This window comes from Sapajus apella, unplaced genomic scaffold (assembly GCF_009761245.1).
Source record: "Sapajus apella isolate SASKATOON/1434 unplaced genomic scaffold, GSC_monkey_1.0 scaffold4, whole genome shotgun sequence".
In the NCBI taxonomy this organism is placed as follows: domain Eukaryota; kingdom Metazoa; phylum Chordata; class Mammalia; order Primates; family Cebidae; genus Sapajus; species Sapajus apella.
Genome location: NW_022436944.1, coordinates 25,522,241 through 25,547,221, shown reverse-complemented (window position 1 = coordinate 25,547,221; position 24,981 = coordinate 25,522,241). Strand labels below are relative to the sequence as shown.

At 44.8% G+C, this 24,981-nt stretch overlaps 1 protein-coding gene across 19 annotated transcripts in view; it reads left to right on the top strand.

Moving 5' to 3' along the window:
- Window positions 1–24,981, top strand: part of ZBTB38 (zinc finger and BTB domain containing 38) — a 133,378-nt gene that overhangs the window by 73,400 nt on the left and 34,997 nt on the right. For 14 of the 19 annotated variants that reach the window (XM_032258712.1, XM_032258731.1, XM_032258738.1 and 11 more), the window contains one exon: window positions 5,584–5,688. Coding sequence is in view for 1 of the 19 variants with exons in the window: in XM_032258698.1 (XP_032114589.1) it covers window positions 17,039–17,050 (12 nt within the window). In the remaining 18 variants the exon portion in view is untranslated. Of the gene's footprint in view, window positions 1–1,401; window positions 3,594–3,965; window positions 4,124–4,175; window positions 4,267–4,530; window positions 4,820–5,583; window positions 5,689–16,759; window positions 17,051–24,981 lie in introns of those variants that run through there. The other 5 variants (XM_032258808.1, XM_032258725.1, XM_032258803.1 and 2 more) reach the window with 5 other exon arrangements.

Below are 24,981 nucleotides of genomic sequence, written 5' to 3'. Positions count from 1 at the left end.
CTCTTCTATGAATTTGAAATATTTCTAAATGAAAAGTTTTAGAAATGTGGATTATCTCTAAAATATATTTTTAAAATGTGGATTACTAAACAAGAAAAATAACCACAGTACTAGACCACACCAACAAAGAACAATAATTCTTTAATAACATCAAAACATCATAGCATTCAAAAACAATAGCATGGCATTCAAAAAATGAAAGATCATTTTTAAAAAAACCAATTTATTTGTTCAAGGCTCAAATCCAAATAAGGTCCATACAGTGCAACTGATGCTCTCAAATTTCATTTAATATATAGGTTTCCCTCCTCTCTCTTTTTTTCTTTGCTATTGCTGTAAAAATTTTGTTGAAGAAACTGTTTGTAGAATTTCCTCCTATCTGAAATTTGGCGATTACCTCCCTTGGTGCTGTTTTACCTGTTTCTCTATCTCAGAGATTTCCTGTAAATTGGGAGTTACATTTACAGCCTTGATCAGATTTATGCTCTTTTTTTTTTTTTTTTTTTAAGTAGTCAACATTTCATAGATTTTATATAAAAATCCTGATTTAGGCTTGCTTAGGAAGTGCTGCAGCTCCACTGTTTCTACCTGGCAACAAATTAGTCTGGAGTTGGGTAGTCACCATCCCCATTCCCCACCTCCAAACCCCATTTAGGTGGGACTTGAATTCTCCTGCAGGCCAAAGTTCACGCTACTTCCCATAAGCAGTTTCACATATTTATCTGCCTGGCTCCCACAGGCATGGGAAGTTGACACCCCTATTCTAAACATTGCCTCTTCAGGGGCTTTGGTAGATTTGCTACAGCATCACACACAACAAGTGACCTTTCAAAAATGTAGTAGAGATGAGAAAAATGATTTGGAAAGAGACTTCCTTAAAATGCTTGAAGGGAAAGAGATAAGCAGCCATATTAGTGGAGGCCGAGTTATAGACATTGGTGAGAACCCAGATTGAGGGAAAGAGGGAAAAAAAGTAAAACCATGAATTAAATTAACAAAGTGCTGCAAGTATGAGAGGTGGGATGAGTTAACGGATTCCTACCAATGATAGGAAACAAAGACAGCAAGTGGGTTTAAAAAAGACAACACTTTAATCTTTTTTTTTTTTTTTTTGAGACAGAGTCTTGCTCTGTCACCCAGGCTGGAGTGCAGTGGTGCAATCTCAGCTCACTGCAACCTCCGCCTCCCAGGTTCAAGCTATTCTCCTGCCTCAGCCTCCGGAATAGCTGGGTCTAAAGGCGTGCACCACTACGCCTGGCTAATTTTTGTATTATTACTAGAGATGGGGTTTCACCATATTGGCCAGGCTGGTCTTGAACTCCTGATCTCGTGATCCACCCACCTCAGTCTCCCAAAGTGCTGGGATTATGAGTGTGAGCCATCACGCCCAGCAACATTTTAGTCTTTTAATATATTATAATATTAATATTGAAACCTTAAAGAGAAGGGGTTAGTAAGTGTTAAATTGGCCAGGAGTCCTAGTCAGAAAGTGCAAGCAGGCAGTTGTAGGATAACAGAAATCTGTGTGGAGATTAAATGAATGAGGTAGGAAAGCCTTCTAGAAAAGGCTCCTGGAAAAGGATCAGGAACCACACTGTGGGAATGCTGAAGAACTGGTGGAAATTTAAGAGAGGAGATAATCTTGAAAGTCTTGGTGTTTTTTTTTTTTTTTTTTTTTTTTTGCAAATGTATTGAAATGACAAGTATTATAAAGATAGAGAAAATACATCATGTTTAGTGGTCTCAAAAATAATAAACCTTTACAGAAAAGAAAATAACTATGACAAATTGGGCCCTTCCTGGAAATTTCCAGATAGTTCCCCATACTCAGAAATGATTAAGAGAGAGAATCTGTGACTGGTTATGAGGAAGGATGGAAAATTTTGAAGGACGGGTTGATTATGTAATTTTTAGACTGTGTTGTTTAAAATTGTTGCTGTGATATTTTAGTTATTAATAACAATTTGGGAAATCTAGTCACTTCTGGAGAAACATTTGGCTCTAATGAGAAAGAAATGCCACTGTTTGTGAATTCCCAAGTGGATGTAAAGAACCATTCACTCGCTAAGCCTCTTAGGAAAGCCAGAGCCGGTTTTACCCTTAACAAGCTGTTGACAGAGGCTGATCAAGGTACCACCTGGAACATGTTAACAATACAAAAAAGTGGACTGTGGAGTCAGACCTATGTTTCAATCCCTTTATGTCACTCACCATGTGACTCTGGCAGATTACCCATGGAAAATTTCTAGGCTGTAAAAGCTGTTTTACACACAGTAACTATGATTCTCACTGCTTGGATGGTACACTTCGAACTCTGAATACTTTATTTCCAGTATTGACAACAGCCTACAATCCTAGCATACTTAACGTAATACCAGGTACTATTGCAAATGCTTCATATGTATTATCTCATGTAATTCTTAAAAAGCCCTTTAAGGTAGGCACTAATATTAAGATTAGTCCCATTTTATAGATGAAGAAGCCAAGGGAGTTTAGCTAACCTGCCTGAAGTGGCCTTGTAACCACCAAAGCTGGGCTTTAAACCCAGGCAGGCCGAATCCAAAGGCAGAATTACCTTGCCCTGCCACTTTCCACCTTCCAGTTGCAGCGAAACACAGGGAGCAATACCAGATACTAGCACTTCCCAACCCTGGTTCCTAATCCATGTGCCTCAGTTTTCTTGGAGGTCTTTGAGTAATTTTCAGAGTTTCCAAAAGCCTCAGTGGAAACATACAAACATGCCATTATTAATAGACCACAGGTTATTTAGGTTGGAATCCACTATTAACAACCGGTTAGCTCAGGTTTTGAGGAAGCTCTGATTGGCAATTGCATATGCAAAAACATTGCAGGTTTTGGTTTTTGTTTTTTTAAGTGGGAAGATGAATCATTACTTAATAAATGCAGTTTAGTGGAGTAGATCTTTCTGAACATGTGGCGTATGAAGGAATAATAAAGGGTGCTTGGCTTTGAGGAGATTGGGAAATGCTAATGTACATGTGTATGCATGTTGCCCAAACTGTAGGCCTTCAAAGCTCTTCCTTTTATTTTGAAATAACGTGATTCTTTAATTTGACTTGGAGTTAATGTATCTTTCCCTCATTATTTAAAATGTTTTGTTGGCTTTATATTTAATATTGGAGTCTACTTTATCCATCAGGTGATCACATTCTTAAAACATGGTCAGGAACTAGGACGCAGAATTGCAAGTAGTGTAGATTCCAGGCTAAAAACAAGACGTAAGTTATGCGAAGAATTGACTTTTTTAGCTATGGCCTTTTTGTTTTTGTTTCTTTAAGAAAATTTAAGAATAAGACTCTACTATCAAAACACTAGAGAACATGGCCGATTTTTAAAAAACAAACCCCTGTCCATTATTCCCGCATTGGGCTATTAGCTCCACATGGCCAGCTTTTGGCAGGCCCTCTCTGAATACTTTTTCAATGAGCAGCCCCTGGATCTTGGACGGAAGATGCCAGCGATCAGGGCCCTTCACTTAAAGAAGAGGACTGGGTCTTTTGGGTGAAATAGTTTCTATACCACGTTGGGAAAAATCAACCTAGGCCTCTCTTGACGGCCATGGAAAAACACAGGTGACTCCTTGTTCCTGAGAATTTGATGCAAATGAAACAGCACCAGACTTTCTGTGAATCCTGTATGCGGAGTCTGGAACAGGAGCCCACGGACCCTTCTGGGGCCCGGGGCCTTGTTCTGACAGTCTCCAGGCTCTGTGGCCCAGAGTCCTAGCTGCGTCGGCCTTCCGCAGGTTCCGAACTGCGTCCTCCCCAGGAGGCTGAGGCCGCTGCCTCCTTGGTGGGGGGCCCCGGCTGGCCCTGGGTCGGGCATGGGGCCTTGCGGGGACGTCGCGGATCCCAACGCCGCCCTCCTGAGGCCTGGTCCTCCGCGCCGCGGTTCCCCCAGCCCCGGGCCCGCAGGTCGGGCCGACCTCCTCCCGGACGGGCTGCGTCCTCTGCCCCGCGCCGGGGGCGGGCCGGGCCGCCAGAGCCGAGCCGCCGGCGTCCATTTTCTGGGCGGTGCTGTGCAGCGCCGCGGCCGGACTCGCGGGTCCGGAAGCACCATGGACCCCCGGGGAAACGCGCCGGCGGCCGAGGAGCCGAGCCCCGTAAGTGCCCCTCGCAGGGTCTTCGCGGGCCCGGGGTGGGTGAGGCGCGGCCTGCAGGCGCGGGGCCCGGGACGCCGCCAGCCCGACCGCCCCTCGCTTCTGGAGGGAGCCGGGAAGCCTGGCTGGGGAAACTCTCGCAAGGGGTGAGCTCCGCAAACGCAGCAGAGCCGAGCTGTCCGCGGGGAGGAAGCGCCCGCAGGTGCCCGGACTCCGGGGCCCGCGCCCGGAGCGGGGCGGGGCGGGGTGGGTTCGGCTGGGGAGTGCGGGCAGGTTGCGCCGCATCTCTTGGCCCAACTGCGCGGCTGTGCTAGAGGGCGGGGGCCGGGAAGGAATGCGCTCCCGGGGCTGGGGACGTGGTGGGCTCGGGTCCAGGCGGGCTCGGGCACCGCTCTGACAGGCACACCTCCCGTCTGCTGGACTGGGAATCGAACCCTAGCCCTGACCCTACGGGAACTTGGTAATTTCCTTGATGCAACACCAAGCCCCTGGAATTGAACGGGACGTGCAGAGGCAGGGCCCTGCCCCCAGGGGTTTGCAGTCTCAGCCGCCTACTTCTGCAGTAGTTAGGTCTGCTGTGTTGCTACAACATACAACACAACCGCTCGCCGCTAGCCACTTTTTTGTAGGGTACATCATAAATCACCTGAGATTTTAGTCTGTCCGCGGTTCCGCTTTATAACTCCTGCTCTGCGGTAGGTAAGTGACTAATTCCATTCTGGACGTTGGCCCTAATTGAGTATCACTGCTAAGGATCCATTACAGGTGATATGTGTTATGGTGGCTTATACATATTTTAAAGGCTAAAGGCGTTTCTTCTGTGAAGCTCAACCACTTGGTCAGATTCTCATGGTTAAAAAATGTGCAAGAGTTTTGGTTTCAGAGAAGCAGGTAGTGAGGTACTATATCTAAGTGTAGCGTTTTTCAAGAGTCGGGGACCCGTTAGAAGATTGTGGGATCAGTTCAGTGGGTTGCTACTGGTAATCTTCTTAAAAATATAGAATACATAGTACAATATAGAGAATAGAATAGAAAATAAAGTGCATTGCACGTAGTAAGGGTAAGCATTGTTTTATGAGACGCTTGGTTTTCAGTTTATATCACGTACATATTTAAAACAGTGGGTCACTGAAAAGTTTTTAAAACCCTGACTTACTGGTTAATAGCCCAGGCTTTGGAATCAATTGAATCTGGATTTGAATCCCAGTTGTCATATAAACCAGCTATATGACCTTGAACAGGTTCCATGGCCCATGAGAGTATTCGTTTCCGTAGCAGTAAATTGGGGGAATGTTCTCTACGTCTGAAGGTTGTTATAAAGACAACATGAAACCACATTTGTCAACCACTTTGTGGGTGCTTGACTTATGTGTTCAATATGTGCTAATTGCAATTACTGTTGTTGCTAAAATGTCAAATCCTAGCAGTTAGCCATGGGACACTGTACTTTTTTTTCTTTTTAGATCTTGATGTGGAAGAAATGGAGGACTCAGAACCAAGGATTTCCAAGTGATTTCTTCCAAAGCACAGGAATCTAACTCCGTTAAAGCTGATCTGTTCTGACTGAGGTAATTAAATTTGCGTCTTTCAACCTATGTGAGATAGGAAATGGTTTTTCTGAGGGACTCCCAAAAAGTATGTGATTCAAGACAGCAATCCACCAGGTTTGGGGGTTACAAGGTGACCGTGACACTCAGGTGATCTGTTACAGGGAGACCGTATGTGTGAAGCCCCTATGATGAAGGAGAACTAGGAGATCAAGGCTTTAGGACTGGTGGTTTCTTGTTCCAGTTCTGTCAGCAATTGTCATGGGGTCTTCTGCATGTCTCTTCACAGATCTGTGGTTTCTCTAGGCTGGAAGGATACGCTGACATGGCTGAGGCCCAAAGAGTCTAAATGACTCTTCAGGGTTACCTACTGGGTTGTGGTCAAGGCAGGACTGGACCTTGGATCTTCTTTGCTCAGTCACGTAGCCAGCTTCATTTCAGGGCCCTCTGTGAGGCGAGTGCTCCGCTGGGCACCGAGTATACAAATGTGGCGAGACCATCTCCAGGACACTTGCAGCTGTCTCAGACAGCCCAGCACACTAAGCTGTACCTTGGAGCCATATACAAGGTCCCAGATGGTGACAATAACAACTACCATTTATCGAGCATTTGTGTGCGTGTGTATGCTAGGCAGTGTGTGAAGGGCTTTAAGCACAGTATTTTTTTATTTACTCCTCACAATAGCCCTATTAGGTGAGGAAGAGTAGGCATAAAGGATTGAAGTGTGAAAATAGGGACAGGTCACAGAGGGCTTTGCATCTCATACTACATGTATGAAGTACCTTCTGTGTGCACAGCACTGTGCCAGGACCGCAAAGTGGCCATCCTGGAGGAGCTCGCAGCCTGATTCCACAGAGGCACAGTAGGATGGACGGTGCTTGCCTTTCACACCCCTCTCCTTCCCCTGCTTCTCCAGCATTTGCAGAGTGGGGTACACCACAGGGACAGACCAGAGTAATAGACACACCAAAATTCCTGCCTCTAAATTCAATTTTACTTTTTTCTCTACTTAAATCTATACTTCCACCCATCTATTAAAACATATGCCCTCAAGTTATAAATGATAGGAAGGCCTTCTCTGAATCCATTCATTTATTTTTCATCAACAAATGTTTATTAGTTTCTACAAGGCACTTGGGTGCTCAAGACCAGACAGATTATTGTTTTTACAATCATATTAGTCATTTCCAGTCTCTTAGCAAAGAATTCATTGTTCAACTGTTAGCAATTTTCTATTGTTAATATGCTGGAATGTCAGCTCCATGGATGTTGGAGATTGACCCATATGTAGAATTCCAAATGGATATATAGGAAAGCCATTTAAAAAGTCTTAAGATCTTTAGAAAGGAATTTCCCGCTTCTCTTTTAAATTTTGATTTTTGACATTCCTGTTACCTGCTTACAAATACCTTTTCATTTGTACATTTAACTCATAATCCAAGAAACAGCACTTTGGCAAGGGGGGCTTTTTTTTTATTTGAAATGTTCTGTTTTAGCTTTGTAGGCCACAGAAGACTGTGGGTAAAGTAAACTTTCAAAAGTAAAGTAATTTAAGAAATACATTTGTTTAATTTATAAGATAGAAAATTAGAGATAGCTCTAAGAATTGCAATAAGCCGCAGAAATCAAATTGCAAGACTTGAATGCTACCTGTAATAACTTAGTCCCCAAATAAATGAGATGTTGAATGTGAACATGCTTTGTAAGCTTTGAGGTGTTCTATGAATGCTGTACAGCAATCTACAAGTATGACTTTGTGCTAGAGAGAATGAAGAATTCAGCTGCCGCAAAATCTGGTCTGTTTGCCCTCAGACTCTGTTGAGGAAAGAAGATATACAGAAATAACCATGTGATAAATGCAAAAAGAAGGCATTTTAGTAATTTGAAGAGGAGCGGTCCCTTTTATCCCTAGCAGTCAAGAGACACTTAATAAAAAGCCTCTAAGCAAGTCTTTGAATGATGTGGCGTTTCAATAAAAGAGATGGGGAGGAGGCATGTGAGACAGGAAGAATGGGAGGAGATGGAGAAACATGGAGCATATTCGGGGAAAAGTGTCAAGTCCAGTTGAGTTAGAACTGGTCTATACAGGCATCAAAACTGGAGAACATTTGGTGCTAAGTGATAGAGTCTTGAATGCCAACTAGGAAATGTGAATGCATTAACCAATAAGCGTCATTAAAGATCCTTGAACAGGGGAGTGTTGTGGCCATGCTTCAGGACTGGGACCTTGTGAGTAGCCTGGGGGAGATTGGGAGGAGAGGCAGGGCAGAAACTAGAGGCCAGGAGGCCAGTTAAGCTACTACAACCCAGCAAGGAAAAAGGAAGGCAGGAAAGGCCTGAAATGGATGGTAACAATGAAATGGGAAAGGAACAGATGCAAAGGGAAGAACTGACAGAATCTGATGTCTCAGTGGAGAAGGAACAGTTAAAGCTGACACTGCAATTTCCAGAGCAGTGGTACCCATGGAGGAAACTCAGAAGGAGGTAAGGAGCTGCATTTTAGAGGTGCTGTGTTTTCAGTGTTGAAGCATGCTGTCTCCCAGGCAGAAGAGGGCTTTGTGCTCCAGAGGAAGGCCAGGACTTGTTTGGGAGTCTCTGGTTTATAAGAAAAAGTCAAGAGATGAAGAGAGATTTTTGAGAGGGAATATAGGGAAAAACTGGTTGCGGATGGAGCCTTTTGAGAAAAGAAAGGAAGATCTATGGAGGCAGAGAGAAGTCTGGCACAATAGTAAGGAAGAACCATGGAGGAACGCAACTCCAGAAGCCAGCGAAGGGGGCTCCCAATGGAGAGAGCCAGGTGTGTCAGACCCTGGAAGGTGAGAGATGAGCTTAGGAAGACCGGTGAATTGGCAAGGGCGAGGTTACGTATTTGTTGCTGTTTTCCTTCATAAGTTAATATGACGTGTATGATGAGTATTAAGTGGTTTAATTTGCATAAATGTGTAGCTTACACAAATAAAGAATCACCCTTAAATTTGTCCCCAGCAAGTCCCAAAACACACTTCTGATTATGAAAATGCAGGCTATTAAATGTGGTTTTGATAGTAGTCATATACCATAGTCTGTTGTCAGCATACAAATTAAAGACTATCCCTGAATAGAATGAGTCTTTTAAAAGCTACGTTTCTGTTGATGCAAAAAGTTTCCAAAAGTAATGTAATTCCATTGCCTTTTACCATATGGCTACTGTATGACATTGTGTGTGTGTGTGCGTGTTTTCACGTGCCTATGAGGTTAGTACAATGGAATGAGGAGACTGGGGTCAGATAAATCTAGTTTCACAACCTAGCTGGGCCACTTTCCAGACTTGTGACTTTAGAAGAGTTTCTCTCTAAGCCTGACTTTTTCCATCTATAACTCATGTAGGATTATTTGGAAGATTGAGTAATATATAATTTGGTCAGGAGCTCTATATACCATAGGAGGCAATTAATTAATACTGGTTCCCTTCCACTCACAACCTTGTATAGATATGTAAATTTATATAATGTGCATCTACACGTAAAGCCTTATCTTTATATAATGTGCATCTACACGTAAAGCCTTATCTTTAAGATTCGTTTTAATGTGTTAATTTTATCATGGAAAGTACACAACTGTTATCACTGATTTATTCTGGGTTAGTCCCAGTAACCATCAATTTAGTATGGACAAGAATCCACCTGGGAAACTTGTCAAAATGTAGATTCCCAGGCCCAGAGATTCTGATTCAGTAGATTTGGGGCGGGGCAAGGGAATCTGCATTTTAAACAGCACTGTCATGGCTGGTGTTGAAGATGAACAATTGCCAGTTTCTGTGAAGCAGGGGAAGGGATAAACCTGAGATTTGAGATGCTGGTTTCAAATCCTGTTTCTACTGGGGCTACCTCTATGCCCAAAAGTTTTGTATCATTAATGTTAGTGGATTATATGCCTAATCAGATAAAAACAAATACGTTGCAGATAGTCGGGGAATGGTGGTATTACTGCACCCTCCCACCCGCATCATCTCATTGCTCTCTGCTGTGGAATCACAGTACTGGGTAACATGCTGCCTGCAAACCAGTTTCTTTTTCTGCGGAGTAAGTGATGACAGCCTGTCCCCATGGCCAGAGTTTACAAAACCATTTTAACTTGGTTGTTGGCAATATATAGTGACAACACTACACAGTCATGCCATTAAAGTATTCTGTATGACTCTCTTCTAGTGGATAAACATCTCTGTCATTATTTCCCTCAATCTCTGCATCTTAAAGTCACATAATTTTTAGGCTAAAGTTCATATTCTTCATCCATCCCAACCCTGTTTTATAGCTGAAAAAATAATTTGGCCAGGCACAGTGGCTCATGCCTGTAATCTCAGCACTGTGGGAGGCCAAGGCTGATGGATGACCTGAGGTCAGGAGTTTGAGACCAGCCTGACCAACATGGCAAAACCTCATCTCTGCTAAAAATACAAATTAGCCAGGCATGGTGGCAGGCACCTGTAATCCCAGCTACTTAGGAAGCTGAGGCTGGAGAATCACCTGAACCCAGGAGGCAGAGGTTACAGTGAGCTGAGATCGTACCACTGCACTCCAGCCTGGGTGACAGAGCAAGACTCTGTTTCAAAAAAAAAAAAAGAGAAGAAATAAAGAAAAAGGCATGTATTCTTTTTTTCTTCCTATTTCTAGCTCCCCTCTTTGTTTATTTACAACAAAGGATTGAGCTATATAGACATACTTGATGTTTAACTTAGATATGGAAAGTATAAAATATTTGATATGTATATTGAATTGCATCTTATATTTTCTATACATAATTTAGAAATCAGATGACTTAGTGGGAATATATTTATGAAAACCATATTGAGTCATTTTAAAACAATGTCAGCATCCTCTTGCTGGTTTGCCTCTTTTGGAGGAGGGTGCTGATGGCCTGGAGCCTTTCCTAGAAACAGAGTTTCTCTATACTCAGCTCCCAAGGAAAGAGGATGAAACGGACATTCATGGAGTTAGGTCTATACCTTATGTGCGTTATCTCAGCTGTCTTTTAGCCTCAGACAACATGGTGTGGTGGCAAGTGAGGCAAAAAGAAACTCAGCAACTACAGCCAAGGTTGTAGAGACGAGAGGTTTTGTTGTTGTTGTTGTTTTGCTTTGTTTTGTTTTGTTTTTAAGATGGAGTTTCGCTCTTGTTGCCCATGCTGGAGTGCAGTGGTGCTATCTAAGCTCACTGCAATCTTCACCTCCTGGGTTCCAGTGATTCTCCTGCCTCAGCCTACCAAGTAGCTGGGATTACTTACAGATGACTGCCACCATGCCCAGCTACTTTTTATATTTTTAGTAGAGATAGGGTTTCACCACGTTGGCCAGGCTGGTCTCGAACTCCGGACCTCAGGAGATCAACCCACCTCAGCCTCCCAAAGTGCTGGGATTACCGGCGTGAGCCATGGCGCCCACCCTGAGATGAGAGTTTTACACCCTGGGGTGTGTCTGACTCACAAGGCTAGTTTCTTCTCTCCACACCCTGGGCTGCCTCCCCAGCCACATAATGAGAATATGAAACAGCTATTTTTTCCTGATTTTAACTGAGAGACTCAGAGATCTTCATTCTTAATATTATTGTAACCTCAGAATTTTTGACAAGAAGCAAATGGAGCATAGATAATGTACAAACTTGAATTTGTTCAGCAAATATTTACTTAGTATCAACTGTGTGCCAGGTAGGAGATCAGGACCCCACCCTCATGGGGCCTTCCTATCTCCCTAACCTATCTTTATCTACTGTCTGTGCTGCCACAAGCTATTCTTTTAAAGTAAAACACCAATGGAGTTCGACACTGATAAGATCAATTAATTTGTGTCTTGCTGTAGCTGTCACTGTCACTGTGCTGGACCAAATGTTCCCAGAGTCTATACCAGTTGAAAGTTTAAAACTGTTCCTTGGGGGTTGCCCAGAAGGCTAAGTAAATGTTTGTTGATTACCCTCTGAGGCCCTGAGGAACTCTACAGGGGGCTAGGAAAATTGCCCAGAGCCCCTGCAGAACTGGGTTAGGGTGAGAAGAGAAACCTCCATGAGAATCCAGCGGGGAGGCCTAGGAATTCTTCCCAGCATGGCTTTGCTTGTTTGGTTTCCTTACCTGTAACCAGAGGTTTCGCTCAATGACCGCTGTTTCCTTCCGGCTCTAATGTGTAGGACTTTGTTTTCTTTTGAGCAGAAAAGCAGAGGTGCTGGGACAAACATGCCAGGGAGGGACTCAGCCTGTGGTCTCCTGGGGATCTCAATGTAATAGCTCCCTCCTCCTGTCTTCATAGATATGCCAATATTAGCCAGATTTTGGGTTCTGTCTTTACCTTCTACACTTTTTTTTTTTTTTTTTTGAGATGGAATCTTGCCCTGTCACCCAGACTGGAGTGTAGTGGCGTGATCTTGGCCACTGCAACCTCTGCCTCCTGAGCAGCTGGTATTACAGGCATGCACCGCCACACCCAGCTAATTTTTTTGCATTTTTAGTAGAAACAGGGTTTCACCATATTGGCCAGGCTGGTCTCGAACTCATGACCTATGTTCTGCCTGCTTTGGCCTCCCAAAGTGCTGGGATTGCAGGTGTGAACCGCTGTGCCTGGCCTACCTTCTACACTTTTGAAGAAAGTGCATGAATTTAAGCGTGGAGATTGTCCACTTTGGAGGGAATTAAGACTCTTACAGAAGGATTGGGACTGGCTAGGAATCACAGTTTTCAATTTTTATGCCTATAAGGAACCTGGAAAATAAACTAGCCCAACCTCTTTGCATTCCAGATAAGGAAAGAAGAGTCCAGCCAAGTCTTAGGACTTGTTCAAAGCTATGTCATTAGTGGCAAAGTGGGAATAGAACCCACTGTCCTAGGCCCAGTCTGCCAGAAACAGGCAGGTTTGTCAGAAGAGCAGGAGATGGCAGCAGCAAAGCTTAAAGAAGGGCTGGCACTGTCCTGTGAGAGCGAGCTGACCATAACGTCTGCTGGGCTTCCAGCAGACACACGCAGTAGGACACTATGATGCAAAGCTTCCGGTCCATTTGAAGCCCTTGGGTTTTTGCCAATTAAGATAGTCAAGCAAATTTCTTTTTGACCTGGGAGAGGCAGAGGCTGTTTCCCTATCTTTTAAAAAAGCATTTTTCCTCTCTTATGTAAATGAAAATTCCTAAGTTATACTATAACTTAATATTGAAAGAAATTTAACATTTTCTCAGGGAGGGAGGAAGACCCAACTTGTGCACCCCCATTTTTCTGGCCACTACTGTGTGTGTTCATTCCAGGGTGCATTTTCATGAGAAATCCAGTGGCTACGTAAGTCCTGGAAGGGTATCCTGGTATTATTTCAGCAACCCATGAAGGCAGGCTTTGTGCAAGGTGAGACAGATGTGAGCTGTCACTTCCTGCTTTGTGAGTTGGGTATTATTTCTAGGCCCTGTTTTATTTATGTTATTTTTCCCGTTCATGTGTTAGAACAACTTCTGACTATTTATTGAGTTGATTACAATTAGATAATAAGACCACCAATTCAGTCCAAACAAAGCTGAATGTATTATCCTGCCAGACAAGGGAGACCCACATATTCAAATCAGTCTCCCCACACTTATTTGCGTTTTCGTGTAAGCACGGAGATTTCTGATTAGTTCTAATAGCACAGTGATTGCCTCCTAGACCTAAGTGAGGATTTCCTTTTTGAAAAACCTACTCAGCATTCTGGTCTGTCCCTGCTTAAACCTATTTAGTCTGGTCTTACAGTCTCTGACTTGAGCTCAAAGAGCAAGGTTTCTCAAAGTCTCTGTGCGGGTCTTTGATGCTCTTTGGTGGAAGTGATTTAGCCATATCTGGCGCCTGTGGCTGAACCATGCGTCCTGTAGTGTGTGCAGCCCTTCCCTTGGATTAATGCAAGTCCCACCTTTGCTTTAATGGGAGGGGACAGAGGGACCACTTTGAGGAAGTGGAGGCAAGAAGATAGTCTGCAGAAGCCATGACGTGGCACTGAAATGAAGCCCTGTGTAGGGTTTTACTCAGACGTGAGAGAACTGGCTGCCCCGAGTGCTGTGCTAACTAGGGAAGGGAAAAAAAACCCTGACCTTTAAAATTTTTCCTGTGAAGGTCTAACAATTCTGGAGTATCTTCAGCGACTACACAGTGTAAACCAACTTTTTGCACAGAAGCACCATAAATTACCTAACTGGAAATTTGCTTCTAAGTGAATTTCTTATCCTGTCTGTTGGATATGTAGTATTCTCAATATTTGTTTTTGACATTTTCGGGAAACCAAGAGCCTTTTGTCACATTTGAACAGTCTCTTTTAAGAGTTTCTTTTCTATTTATAATGCGTTTCTGATAAGAAGATTTGCACCTTTCTCTATTTTAGAAAATACTTCTTGAGGTCTTTTTTTTTTTTCTTTTTATGAAGTTTAAATAGGAGTCTTACCTCCAATCCTAGCAACTACCTTACATTAAAAATGACCTTTTTTTCCCCCTCACATGAGGTTCCTTTGCTCAGAGAGAATAAGAAAAGTTCTGGTAATTAGTCATTGTGGTATTCTGCAAACACGTACTTTGGAGGCCATGATTTATGTTACTGGTCTGGGAGGAAAAAAAAAAGGGTTTGTGTGTCTCGAGACAATTACCCTTGTGAAAGGCAAATGCCCCGTGTTCCCAAAAGGTCTTTTGGGCGCCCTGTTTGTCGCGTTAAGGTCTCTCAAAGCCGGTGGCCATTTTCTGCGAGCCGGATCCCTGTGTGAAACTCCTCCCACCATGAGGTCTATGAGCATTTGTTTTCTAAAATGAAAGCACAGGCAGAAACTCGAACTATTCTACAGAACAGCCTGTTCTTTCGATATTTTTTTCTTAGATTAGTATATTTAAAGCATAAGTTTTCTAAACAACATGTTGTGAGTGTTTACCTGCAGTGGTTTGAGTTTGTTTGGGGAGTTTTATTTATTTTGTACTGTAGACGATGTACTCACGTCATTGCTCCTTCTGCTCAGATAATTCTACTCTAGCCCAGGTGAATAGGGGAACTGTGTAGGTACCTGACTACTGCCAGAAACCTTCCTTCTGTTTTCATTACATTTCTTTTGGGGTGAAATTGGCAAAAGCTGACTGGAACTTAGCTCCCTTAATATGCCCCTCACCCCAACACAAAATAATTTTTTCCAGTTGATTTTTTTTTTTTTTTTTTTTTTGTCTGAACCATTGTTCATCCATTTGAAAGACTGGTCAGAGTTTTTGTCGCTTTTCCGTAGTAGAAAAGCCCTTGTGCCTCTCCTGGTACCTCAGACCTAGTGGTGGGCTTGCTCCAGAGCTCTGCCAAGCGCCTGCGTCTCCTGAGCCTATGAAGAAGCGACTTTCACAATCCTGTGCTGCCTTCGAGCTCTGTGCTGCCAGGCCTGGCCTCCCTCCAGAGGTCGTAGTGTTGCCAGCAGTGGCTTCAAACTGGAAACATGGGAGGAGGAATTGTGGGAAATGGGGGAGAAGGAAATGTTTATGCAGGAAAAGTGTGTCTGTCGGCTTAAATAAATATCTGAGAGCGCAGGCCCATACAGATGATCGCTACCTTGGTATTTTGTGTCCGGAGCCAGGTGTCTGTTGACAGTGGGGAGGAGGTGGGGAAGACCCAGCCGAGGGCCTCAGCAGCCTTCCTGCAGGAGGTCTTCACACCCCAGACGGTCAGAATGCTCTCGGGACTGAGGGATCAGCTGCACATCCCCCTGATGTCTCTAGAGCAGAAATCTGCTTCCTGGGTTTAGCCACTGTTTTCATTGAGCAGTTCTTGGATTCCTTGAGGATACTTGTGATCTTCGTGGAGATGCTTCATGGTGGGGACCCTGTTGTTTTGAAGACCTGACAGCTGCATGCTCCAGGCCCTATTTCTATGATCTGTTTTTTGGAACTGTTGTATTTGTGTGACACAGTGATGGAGCATGATGTCAGCTCAGGATACTGTAACCAATAAAAGCTCAATGAGTGTTGCTTCCCCCGTTACACGCCTGCTCATTTGTATAATGACTTGTGGGACCCTTGTTTTAAAGAAGGAGAATTCAGTGCCTCTGATAGAAAATCTGATATCATGAAGTACTTATTTGGCGTTAAGTACCCCTTTTTGTTGAAGCTTGAACAGACTGTATCATTAATGGGACTGTTTGGAGCAAGGTGAAGAATTTGATATCTGCCATTCTACCTCTTACGATTTAGGTACAGAAATTTTCCCCGTAGGAATGGACAAACTGAAGGGATCCTTAAGAAATAGTACGTCACCCTAATATATTCTGTGGTAAGGCTTCTCAACACCTATTCTTCATTAGGATGGAGCACTCTGATAGTTTTGAAAACTTGAATACTGACATCTCATCATTTAAATTTTAGAAGGACAATGACTCATTGTGCAGAAATTAAAATTTCACAGGCAGGCTGGGCACAGTGGATCATGCCTGTAATCTCAGCACTTTGGGAGGCTGAGATGGGTGGATCACCTGAAGTCAGGAGTTTGAGACCAGCCTGGCCAACATGGTAAAACACTGTCTTTACTAAGAAAAATACAAAAATTAGCCAGGCATGGTGGCGGGTGCCTGTAATCCTAGCTACTCGGGAGGCTGAGGCACGAGAATTGCCTGAACCCAGGAGGTGGAAGTTGCAGTGAGCCAAGACCGTGCCACTGCACTTCAGCGTACGCAACAGAGTGAGACTTTGTCTCTCGGAAAAAAAAAATTCACAGGCAGAGCAAAACCTACACATGATTCATACTTACATTTTTATAGACTAAGATCTAAAACTCAAATACATACAGGAGCAGGAAGGTAATATGAACGTTAAATGTGGGCTTGGAATAAGAAGGTAAAAGCCGGGCACAGGGGCTGACACCTATAATCCCAGCACTTTGGGAGGTCAAGGTGGGTGGATCACCTGAGGTCGGGAATTTGAGACCACACTTACCAACATGGAGAAACCCCATCTCAACTAAAAATAGAAAAAATTAGCCGGGCATGGTGGAACATGCTTGTAGTCCCAGCTGCTCAGGAGGCTGAGGTAGGAGAATCGCTTGAACCCGGGAGGCAGACGTTGCGGTGAGCCGAGATCGCACCATTGTACTCCAGTCTGGGCAACAAGAGTGAAACTCTGTTTCAAAAAACAAAAGAAGATAAGCAAGTGGTTAGACTGTGGCACTGGAGGTTTGAAACTTTTTCACGTAAATGGGAGCCTGATGCAAGCATCTGCAGGCTGAATGTAGCCTATGGACTGCTTCTTGCATGTCAGTTGCACATCATTTGATTCAGTCCACTGATCTGAATTCCCTCATTGGCACCCTGCCCAGTCTTCTCCTGCAGAGCGTCGGGCTTGAAGCTGTCTAAGGCCCAGCTCAGGGAAAAGTACAGGCCATTGAACCTTCTCCATGTCACCACAGGTAAGTCAGCCACTTCAGATATAACTATGTCCACCTCATACAGGCCAAGTAATTATGTCAGTGGGGTCAGTAGCAGAGCTTAGTATTTGTGTCCAGGGATATCTGGAAGGCATCAGACAGAGCAGCCCTGACGAAGTTGCCCAGTGCTCAGTGTACTGATCCCAGGGTGAGACAGGAAGAACATCAGAGGAAGCCCCTCTGTGTCCAGGCATGTCACTCCTAAGGCAGCCAAATGTAGCCAGGCCTGCAGAGGCTAACCTGGATGGCATCAGGCAATGGATGACAGCAAGGGACGGCAGATATGTCTTGGTCTATGGTATGTCTGGTCCAAGGATGTTTCCTGAAATATCAAACAGTGACTTCCTAACTAGTCCTAAACTGGGACAATATGAGGATTGTCCTGTCTCCCTCCATTGACACTTTATTGACCTTCCACACACCCTGGAATTTACAGTGCTTTCCCTCTTTTCTACACATCTTTTAACCCTGCCCTTTCTCTCTCTGTGCTGAGTCATAACGTCTTTGACACACATAGCACAGGGCCTGGGGTGTAAAAAGTGCTCTGTCAGCATTAGCTTTTGTTGTTACTGGCTTCATCATCATCTTCTCTATTCTAGCTATTATTTCACCAGAGGTTAGGGAACTTAGTTTCCCTATATTCCATGTAAACCACATCTTTAGGGTATACATGTAAACCCTATTTATATTCCATGTAAACCACCATCTCAGCCATCTCCACCCTGACATAGATGAAGACGGACCAGACATACAAGACCCTTTTCTGGAATCTGTCCTGTTTACATCACCCATTTTCATTGTAGGAGTTGGGCTTTTATTGGAAATAGACAAGTTTCTGCCCATCATAAGTGAAGTTGTAGGACCTATGCTGTGTGGGCTGCACTGTAGGGACCAGAATGGAATCTAGAAACTTGTTCCAGGACAACTTGGAATCTAGAAACTTTTTCCAGGATGACTTGACCAAAGAAAAGCCATCAGATGCTGCTGCAGTGAAGTCCTGACATTTGCCACCCCGAGTGTGGGCCTTAGACTGGCAGCATGGGCATCCTCTGAGAGCCCATTAGAAATACAGAGCCTCGAGCCCTATCCCAGACCCACTCTATCAGAAAATGCACTTAACAAGATCCTTAGCTGACTCATACACGTTGACATTTGAGGAGTGCTGCTCTAGACATTCCGACAAAGCAGAGAGACAGACTGATGTAGAGATTGGCCTATGTAAGATTGCGGACTTGCTAACTAGGAGGTGCATTGGATGCTTTGGTTTTAGGGGGCTGGGGCTGAGGGTTGTACCTGTTAAGCTGTGCTGTAGAAATGTATGTTGGGGTAATACTGACCACAGTACGAATCTGATTCTGAAGACTCTTGTTGCCCCCTGGTTGTGACTTTAATCTTATCATAGCGCCTCATTCCTTTCCACCATCTCCAGCTCCCACTGACCTTCTGGCCTTGGGAACCCTGTTGCCAAGGAGGGAAAGTCCTATTTTAGGGGATAGAAAATCTTTGTGTATCAGGGAACTGACAGAAATAATTATAATGTAGGATTTTAATGGTGGAGCGGGTGTCACTATAAAAATGAGGGGTGATCTGCTCTCAGTGAATATTTATGGGGCCCTTGTAGGTGGTGAGAAGGGAGGTGTAGCTGGACTTCTGTAATGTTCATGGCTGAGAGCATTGCCTTCTCCTAAGAAAACAATGGGAAAGACAGAAATAATTAATCCCATGCTGCCATGGTGACCTATCTGCACTGGAAACTACGAGGTGGTGAGAAAAGGGCTGCAGAATCTTAGAGAGGAAATTCCAGCTTCATATTACATTAATCTAGTTTAAAAATGAATTAAAAGCCTTTTCAGCCCTTCCAAGTTCTTGCCTACATTTCGAGGGTAACATGGCCTGGCTTTTTGTGAATTTATGATTGTTGTGATTTTTTTCCATTCCATGGAGTACTCTCAGGTGGTCTTTTGCCCTGGACTCACAGTGGCCTGGGGTCCTTTGAGCAGAACACAACTTGGGAATCTAGCTGGGTATCTTAGGAGTCTCTGAGCTGGCGCACTCTCCTTTTCTCTCTTCTTCCTCTTCCTACCACTGTCAGGAAACTTAGCTTAGAGTTCTGGATCCCAGCCCCATCTCACATTCATTCATATGACCTACTGCCATGGTGTTGACAATGGGTTGAATGACTGCCCTGCAAAAGATATATGTCCCAGAACCCATGAGTGTGACCTAAGTTGAGAGAAGGGTCTTCACAGATGTAATTAAGGATTCTGAGACGAGTGGTGGACCCTAAAGCCAATAACAAGTGTCCATTATAAGAGACACACAGAGGAGACACTTATAGAAAGGAGAAAGCCATGTGCAGATCAAGGCAGAGATGAGCATTATGCAGTCACAGGCAGAGGAGAGACTGGAGCCACCAGAACCTAGAAGGGGCAAGAAAGGGTTCTGACCTTGCAGCCCTCACTGAGGGCACAGCCCTGCTGACTCCTTGGTTTTGGACATCTGGCCTTCATAATTGTGAGAGAATGAATTTCTGTTGCTTTAAGTCACCAAGTTTGTGGTCATTTATTACAGTGGCCGCAGGAAACAAGTACAGTATCCAAACCTAGCCTTGATCCAGAAGCACCTGGGAGCTTGTTAAAAATGAGATTCTGGGGACTTACCAGATTCAGTCAGTTGAGTGGCATGAAGAAATGAAATTGTAATAAGGGTCTGCAGGTGGTTCTGATGTGCCAGCTTCCATTGTCCATGCTCCTCTTTTGGCCCTCTTCTCTTTTCATCACATTTACTTCAACTTGGGCAAAATTCATGCTCATGTTTGCAACTACGTCCCATATGGCATTGCACTGCACTTCTGAATCTTCACCCCAGCTCCCCTTCAGCACTGAAGTCCATTTTGGATGTCTGTAGGTTGAGAGAGCTGTTGCACCCAAGCGAGTAAAGGAATGCGCCACACTCGAGATTTGAGTTGCAAGTCCTTTATTGCCGGCGACTGAGAGATGGCTAACGCCCAACATTCTCTCGGCCCTGAAGAAAGAGTTAGGTGGTTTTCTTATACCCTAGTTTGAAAAGGGAGGGGGAACCTAGCTGAAGCAATTTTTTTCACAGAAGCAGAGCAAGCAGAAAGTTAAAAGATAAACTAGTACATAAGAAGGAAACAGCACCAGGTGCAGGGGCTTAAGCTGTCACAAAAGACATACAACTTACAGATATGGGAGCTCTGGGTACTTAGCAACATCTGCATTCCCAGGGTCTGCTGGTACCGCTTGACTTGGTTTCTTATCAGCAAATGCATTCCTGGATGTGCCTGGTGTCATCCTGCCCCAGCCACATGCTACAGCTACATCCTTAATGCAGGGAAAATAACTATAAGTGAAGAAGGTAAGATGGAGTTTGTCCGGCTTCTTCATTAAGAATGAGTTGGTAAGGCCAATACAAGGTAGGTTAACACATTCGCCACTTACGTTTTTGGGGATTCAAAGCATTGATTCCTCAGTTATAGTGAGGGGGTTATAGTGGGTTCTAAGATACGTAAGTTTAATGGAAGCTATGCGCTGTTTTACAAAATTAACCAATTTAATATACAGGGCCTGAAAATTAAACCCCACAAGAGGAGGAGAAGAGGTCCTGCTACTCCAGTTATTAAAGTAGTTATCCATGGGTTCCAGTTAAACATGCTTTGGTACCATGGGATGTTACTTTCCCACTCTTGTTGGCATTTATCTAGATTTTCTCAAACTCTTTGAAGAGTATCCTTTATGACTCCAGACTAGTTAGCATAAAAATAGCAACTTTCCCCCAAAGCGGCATATAAACCTCCTTGGGAGAGGAATAGCTAAGCCCCGGCGGTTTTGGAGAACAACCTCAGCCAGGTATTCTTCCAGGGTATGTAGCATATTTATGGCTGATTGGAGATTTCTTAAGTCAGCGTCTACTTGTTGAGTTAGGGACACTAGTCCAGTTTCTCCTCGGACCAGAGCAGCAGTGCCGATTGCTGCCGACCCAGCTACACTAAGGCCAGACAGAAGGGGCACTAGGAGTGGGGCACCCCAGCAGATCCTGGCGTGTAGTTCAGGTGGGGCGATAATAAGTTGTCCCTCTGGTCCACTGTACATGTAAACCTGGGGAAGCACATGAACTAACACGCACAGGAGAGGTCCAGGTTCAGTTCCATTGATGCAGCGGGTGAGGCCTGAGGTGCAAGCCAGCCAAGTATTGTTGGGTGCCTGGTAGGAAATTGTAGGGTTTAGGGAAGTAAGCAGAGACTGTTTACAGGTGGCCTGAAAGGGGGAAGCAGATAGGTTATACCCATTACTGACTAGGCAGGAGGCATTTCCTGAAACGTCTCCTTGTGTAAGGGAACGGGGACAGGTATGACAAGAAAAAGGGCCAATATCAAGCTTAACCTCACCTCCTAATCCAACATAATATGGTGGTTTTGCCTTTAGGCATAACCAACCATCTTGGGCCAATTTAGGCTGAGTAACATTAAGAAGGTAATGTACTCCATTTAGAATGGACATTAAACTGGGTTGGAGGTATTGATGCTGCAGCTAAGGTTGAGGAGCTTGGACTGGCAGTGGGACAGTTGGGCTGATGGGCCTGACTCTATCTGGGTACAGGCAGAATATAGGGTCTCCTAAGTCAGTTAAGGGACCGATTGGTTTAGGGGGGCTCCAGGGGATCAGGACCTTCTTGTGAATGGTAAACATAGTTGTGAGATCAAACCCTGTGATATAGAGTCATAGTCCCCATGTCATACCATAGTACCATTGAACTGAGCTAGGGTTGTGGACAGTTATGGTAATAGGATTACAAGCTCCCATGGTACGTCGTCTAGGACAAGAGGTATGAGCTATAGAAGGGTTCGGGGACCAAGTCAGTCCCCCCCGTAAGTAGTTAAGGTTACACATGACCAGAAAGGGCAGAAAAACTCGTAATGATCCCGGCAGGCGGTGTCATGGTAATCTCCAGGACAGAGGGAGAAATCTACACGTTGGAGCCCCTTTTCTGCACCCCTAGAGCTGCTGCATCCACTCTCACTTCCGGTGTGTCCAAACCCGGCAGCAAGGTCGACGAGTCCCACTCCTGCCCAGAGGGGCATATTTCTCTGCTCTTCGAGGGTACGGCTGGGCTTTGGGAATAAAACACATAAATCAATTGTAAAAGAGACTTCATCGGAGGTACTCTCCTTCCAGGTAGTGTTCGCAAGCACACAGCCTGTTGCAAAAGATGTAAGGAGAAAGAAGTAGGAGGGGATAGAAGGCTTGGCGACCGGAAGCAGATAAGAAAAGTAAATAAAAAGAACTAATCTGATGGCTGCACTCGAGTTAGGCGCAGCTTGAAGGGGCCTGACCCAGGCTTGGGGACGGATATTTCTTGCTGCATTTTGTTGGCCTTCTTGATATGGGAATGATGAGTCCAAGCAGGCATGCCATCCACTTTTAGGGCCATGGGCATGGTAAGGATGACAGTGTGAGGTCCTTTCCAAGCAGGAACGAGTCCTACCTTCTGGAACTTTTTGACATACATCAGGTCACCGGGATGGAAGGGGTGGCAGGGCCCCATCATATCAGGAACTGGATTAGGGTGTGCTCCCCAGACAAGTGGTTGGATGATATCTTGAGCCTGTTGGAGATACTGCACGTACTGTAACAAGTTAGCTTGGGATATCTCTGCTAACTGGGTGTCCCTCAGTTTAGGCAAGATAGGTGGGGCCCTCCCATACATGATTTCAAATGGAGAGAATCCTGCCTTGTAAGGGGTGCATGTCACTTTTAGAAGGGCTAAATGAAGGAGCTTTATCCAGTTTTCACTGGTTTCCAGGATTAATTTGGTAAGAGTACTTTTTAAAGTACGATTCATACATTCTACCTGTTCAGAGCTCTGGGAGCGATAGGCACAATGGAGTTTCCTCTGAATATTTAATGCCTTGCTGACTGACTGCACTATGTAAGAGGTGAAGGCCAGTCCATTATCAGACCCTATGGCAACAGGCAGCCCATATTGAGGAATGATTTCATTGAGTAGGAACTTAACTACCATAATGGCTGTTTCATTCTTGGTGGCAAACACCTCAGTACATCTGGAAAAGGTGTCTACCAGCACCAGGAGGTACTTATACCCTGCCCGGTGTGGTTTTACTTCAGTAAAGTCAACTTCCCACCTCTCTCCTGGGCTACATCCTCAGAGACAAGGGCCCAATTCAGGCTTCAGACCTTGTTTGACATTCACCTGGGCACAAGCCACGCATTGGGAGGCCACTTGACCAGTTAAGTCCTGGAGGTGTGGAATTTTAAAACGGCTCCTTAAAAGCTGGGCCAACTTTGTTCCTCCCAGATGGATGGAAGAATAGAAGTGGCTGATTAAAGTTTCCCCGAGGACCCAGGGCAGGAAGATTCTGGAATCTGGAAGGATCCACCATCCATCCTGATTTTTACTGGCTGGAAGATCCAGTGCTTGCTTCTTTTCTTCAGAGGAATACATCAGGTGGTCGGGTAGATCAGGCTGTGGGAAAGAGGTGGCTGGAAGCAGAGTTAATGGGGTAACTGGGAGTGCAGCAGCTTCACAGGCTGCAGTATCTGCTTTTTGGTTTCCTCTGGCAACGGCCGTGTTTTCCTTCTGGTGTCCTTTGCAGTGAATTATGACAACCTGTAGGGGGAGCCAAACAACCTTGAGCAGGGCTAAAATTTCTTCCTTGTTTTTAATAAATAGTCTTTCCTGCTGGAGTAGCCCATGCTCCTGATAGATGGCCCCATGAACATGCACAGTAGCAAAGGCATATTGGCTATCAGTGTAGACGTTAACACGTTTGTCCTTACTCCATCGGAGGGCTTGAGTGAGGGCAATTAACTCAGCCTTCTGTGCAGAGGTACCAGCTGGCAGTGCCTGGCCCCACAGTACATCAGTATCTGTGGTCATGGCCACACCGGCTTTTCATACCCCTTGCTCAAGAAAACTGCTACTGTCTGTAAACATGGTGGTGTCCACCTTTTCCAAAAGAGTGTCCTGAAGATCAGGTCGACCTGTTTCTGTAGTTTCTAGCAGTTCCTGGCAGTCTTGGACAGGGGTGGTGAAGTCTGGATCAAGGAGTAGAGTAGCTGGATTTAAACACCTTGCGGTGGAGAAAGTTAAGTGAGGCTGATCCAGCAGCAAACTCTGATATTGCAGGATACGGGCATTAGACATCCATTTGCCAGGAGCACCTCATAGTAGTGTCTCTACGGCATGTGGTGCCATGAGGGTTAAATTCCCCCAGAGTGAGCTTATCGGCCTCATGAACTAGGCTTGCTATTGCTGCAACTGCTCGCAAACCACTTGGCCACCCAGAGGCCACAGGGTCCAATCTTTTAGACAAATATGCCACGGGGCATTGCCATGGCCCCAAGGTTTGAGTGAGCACCCCTTTAGCAACTCCCTGATTTTTGTGGACAAACAGGTGAAATGGTTTTGAGATATTTGGGAGGGCTAAAGCAGGGGCCTCAGTCAGTGCCTTCTTTAAGTTTTGGAAGGCCTGTTCTTCTGTGTCCAGACTAAGGGGCCATCTCCTCCTGTAGCAGTGTACAGAGGCTTGGCAATTTCCACGAACCCCAATATCTACAGTCAACAGTATCCCACAGCTCCCAAGAATTCATATACCTCTCTTGGTGGTGGGGTGGGGATTTGCAAGATGGCCTCCTTCCGAGCATTGGTGAGTGCTCTTTTTCCTTGGTTTAGTTCATATCCCAGATAGGAGACCCTAGAAGGACAAACCTGGGCCTTTTTGGCTGAGACCTGGTACCCAGACCGCTGAAGGAGCTGAAGTAAGTCTTTAGTATGTTGCAGGCAGCTTTTGGTAGTCTCAATAGCCAATAACAAGTCATCCATGTATTAGAGTAAGGTACAGTTGGGATGGCTGGCTTGGAATGTCACAAGGT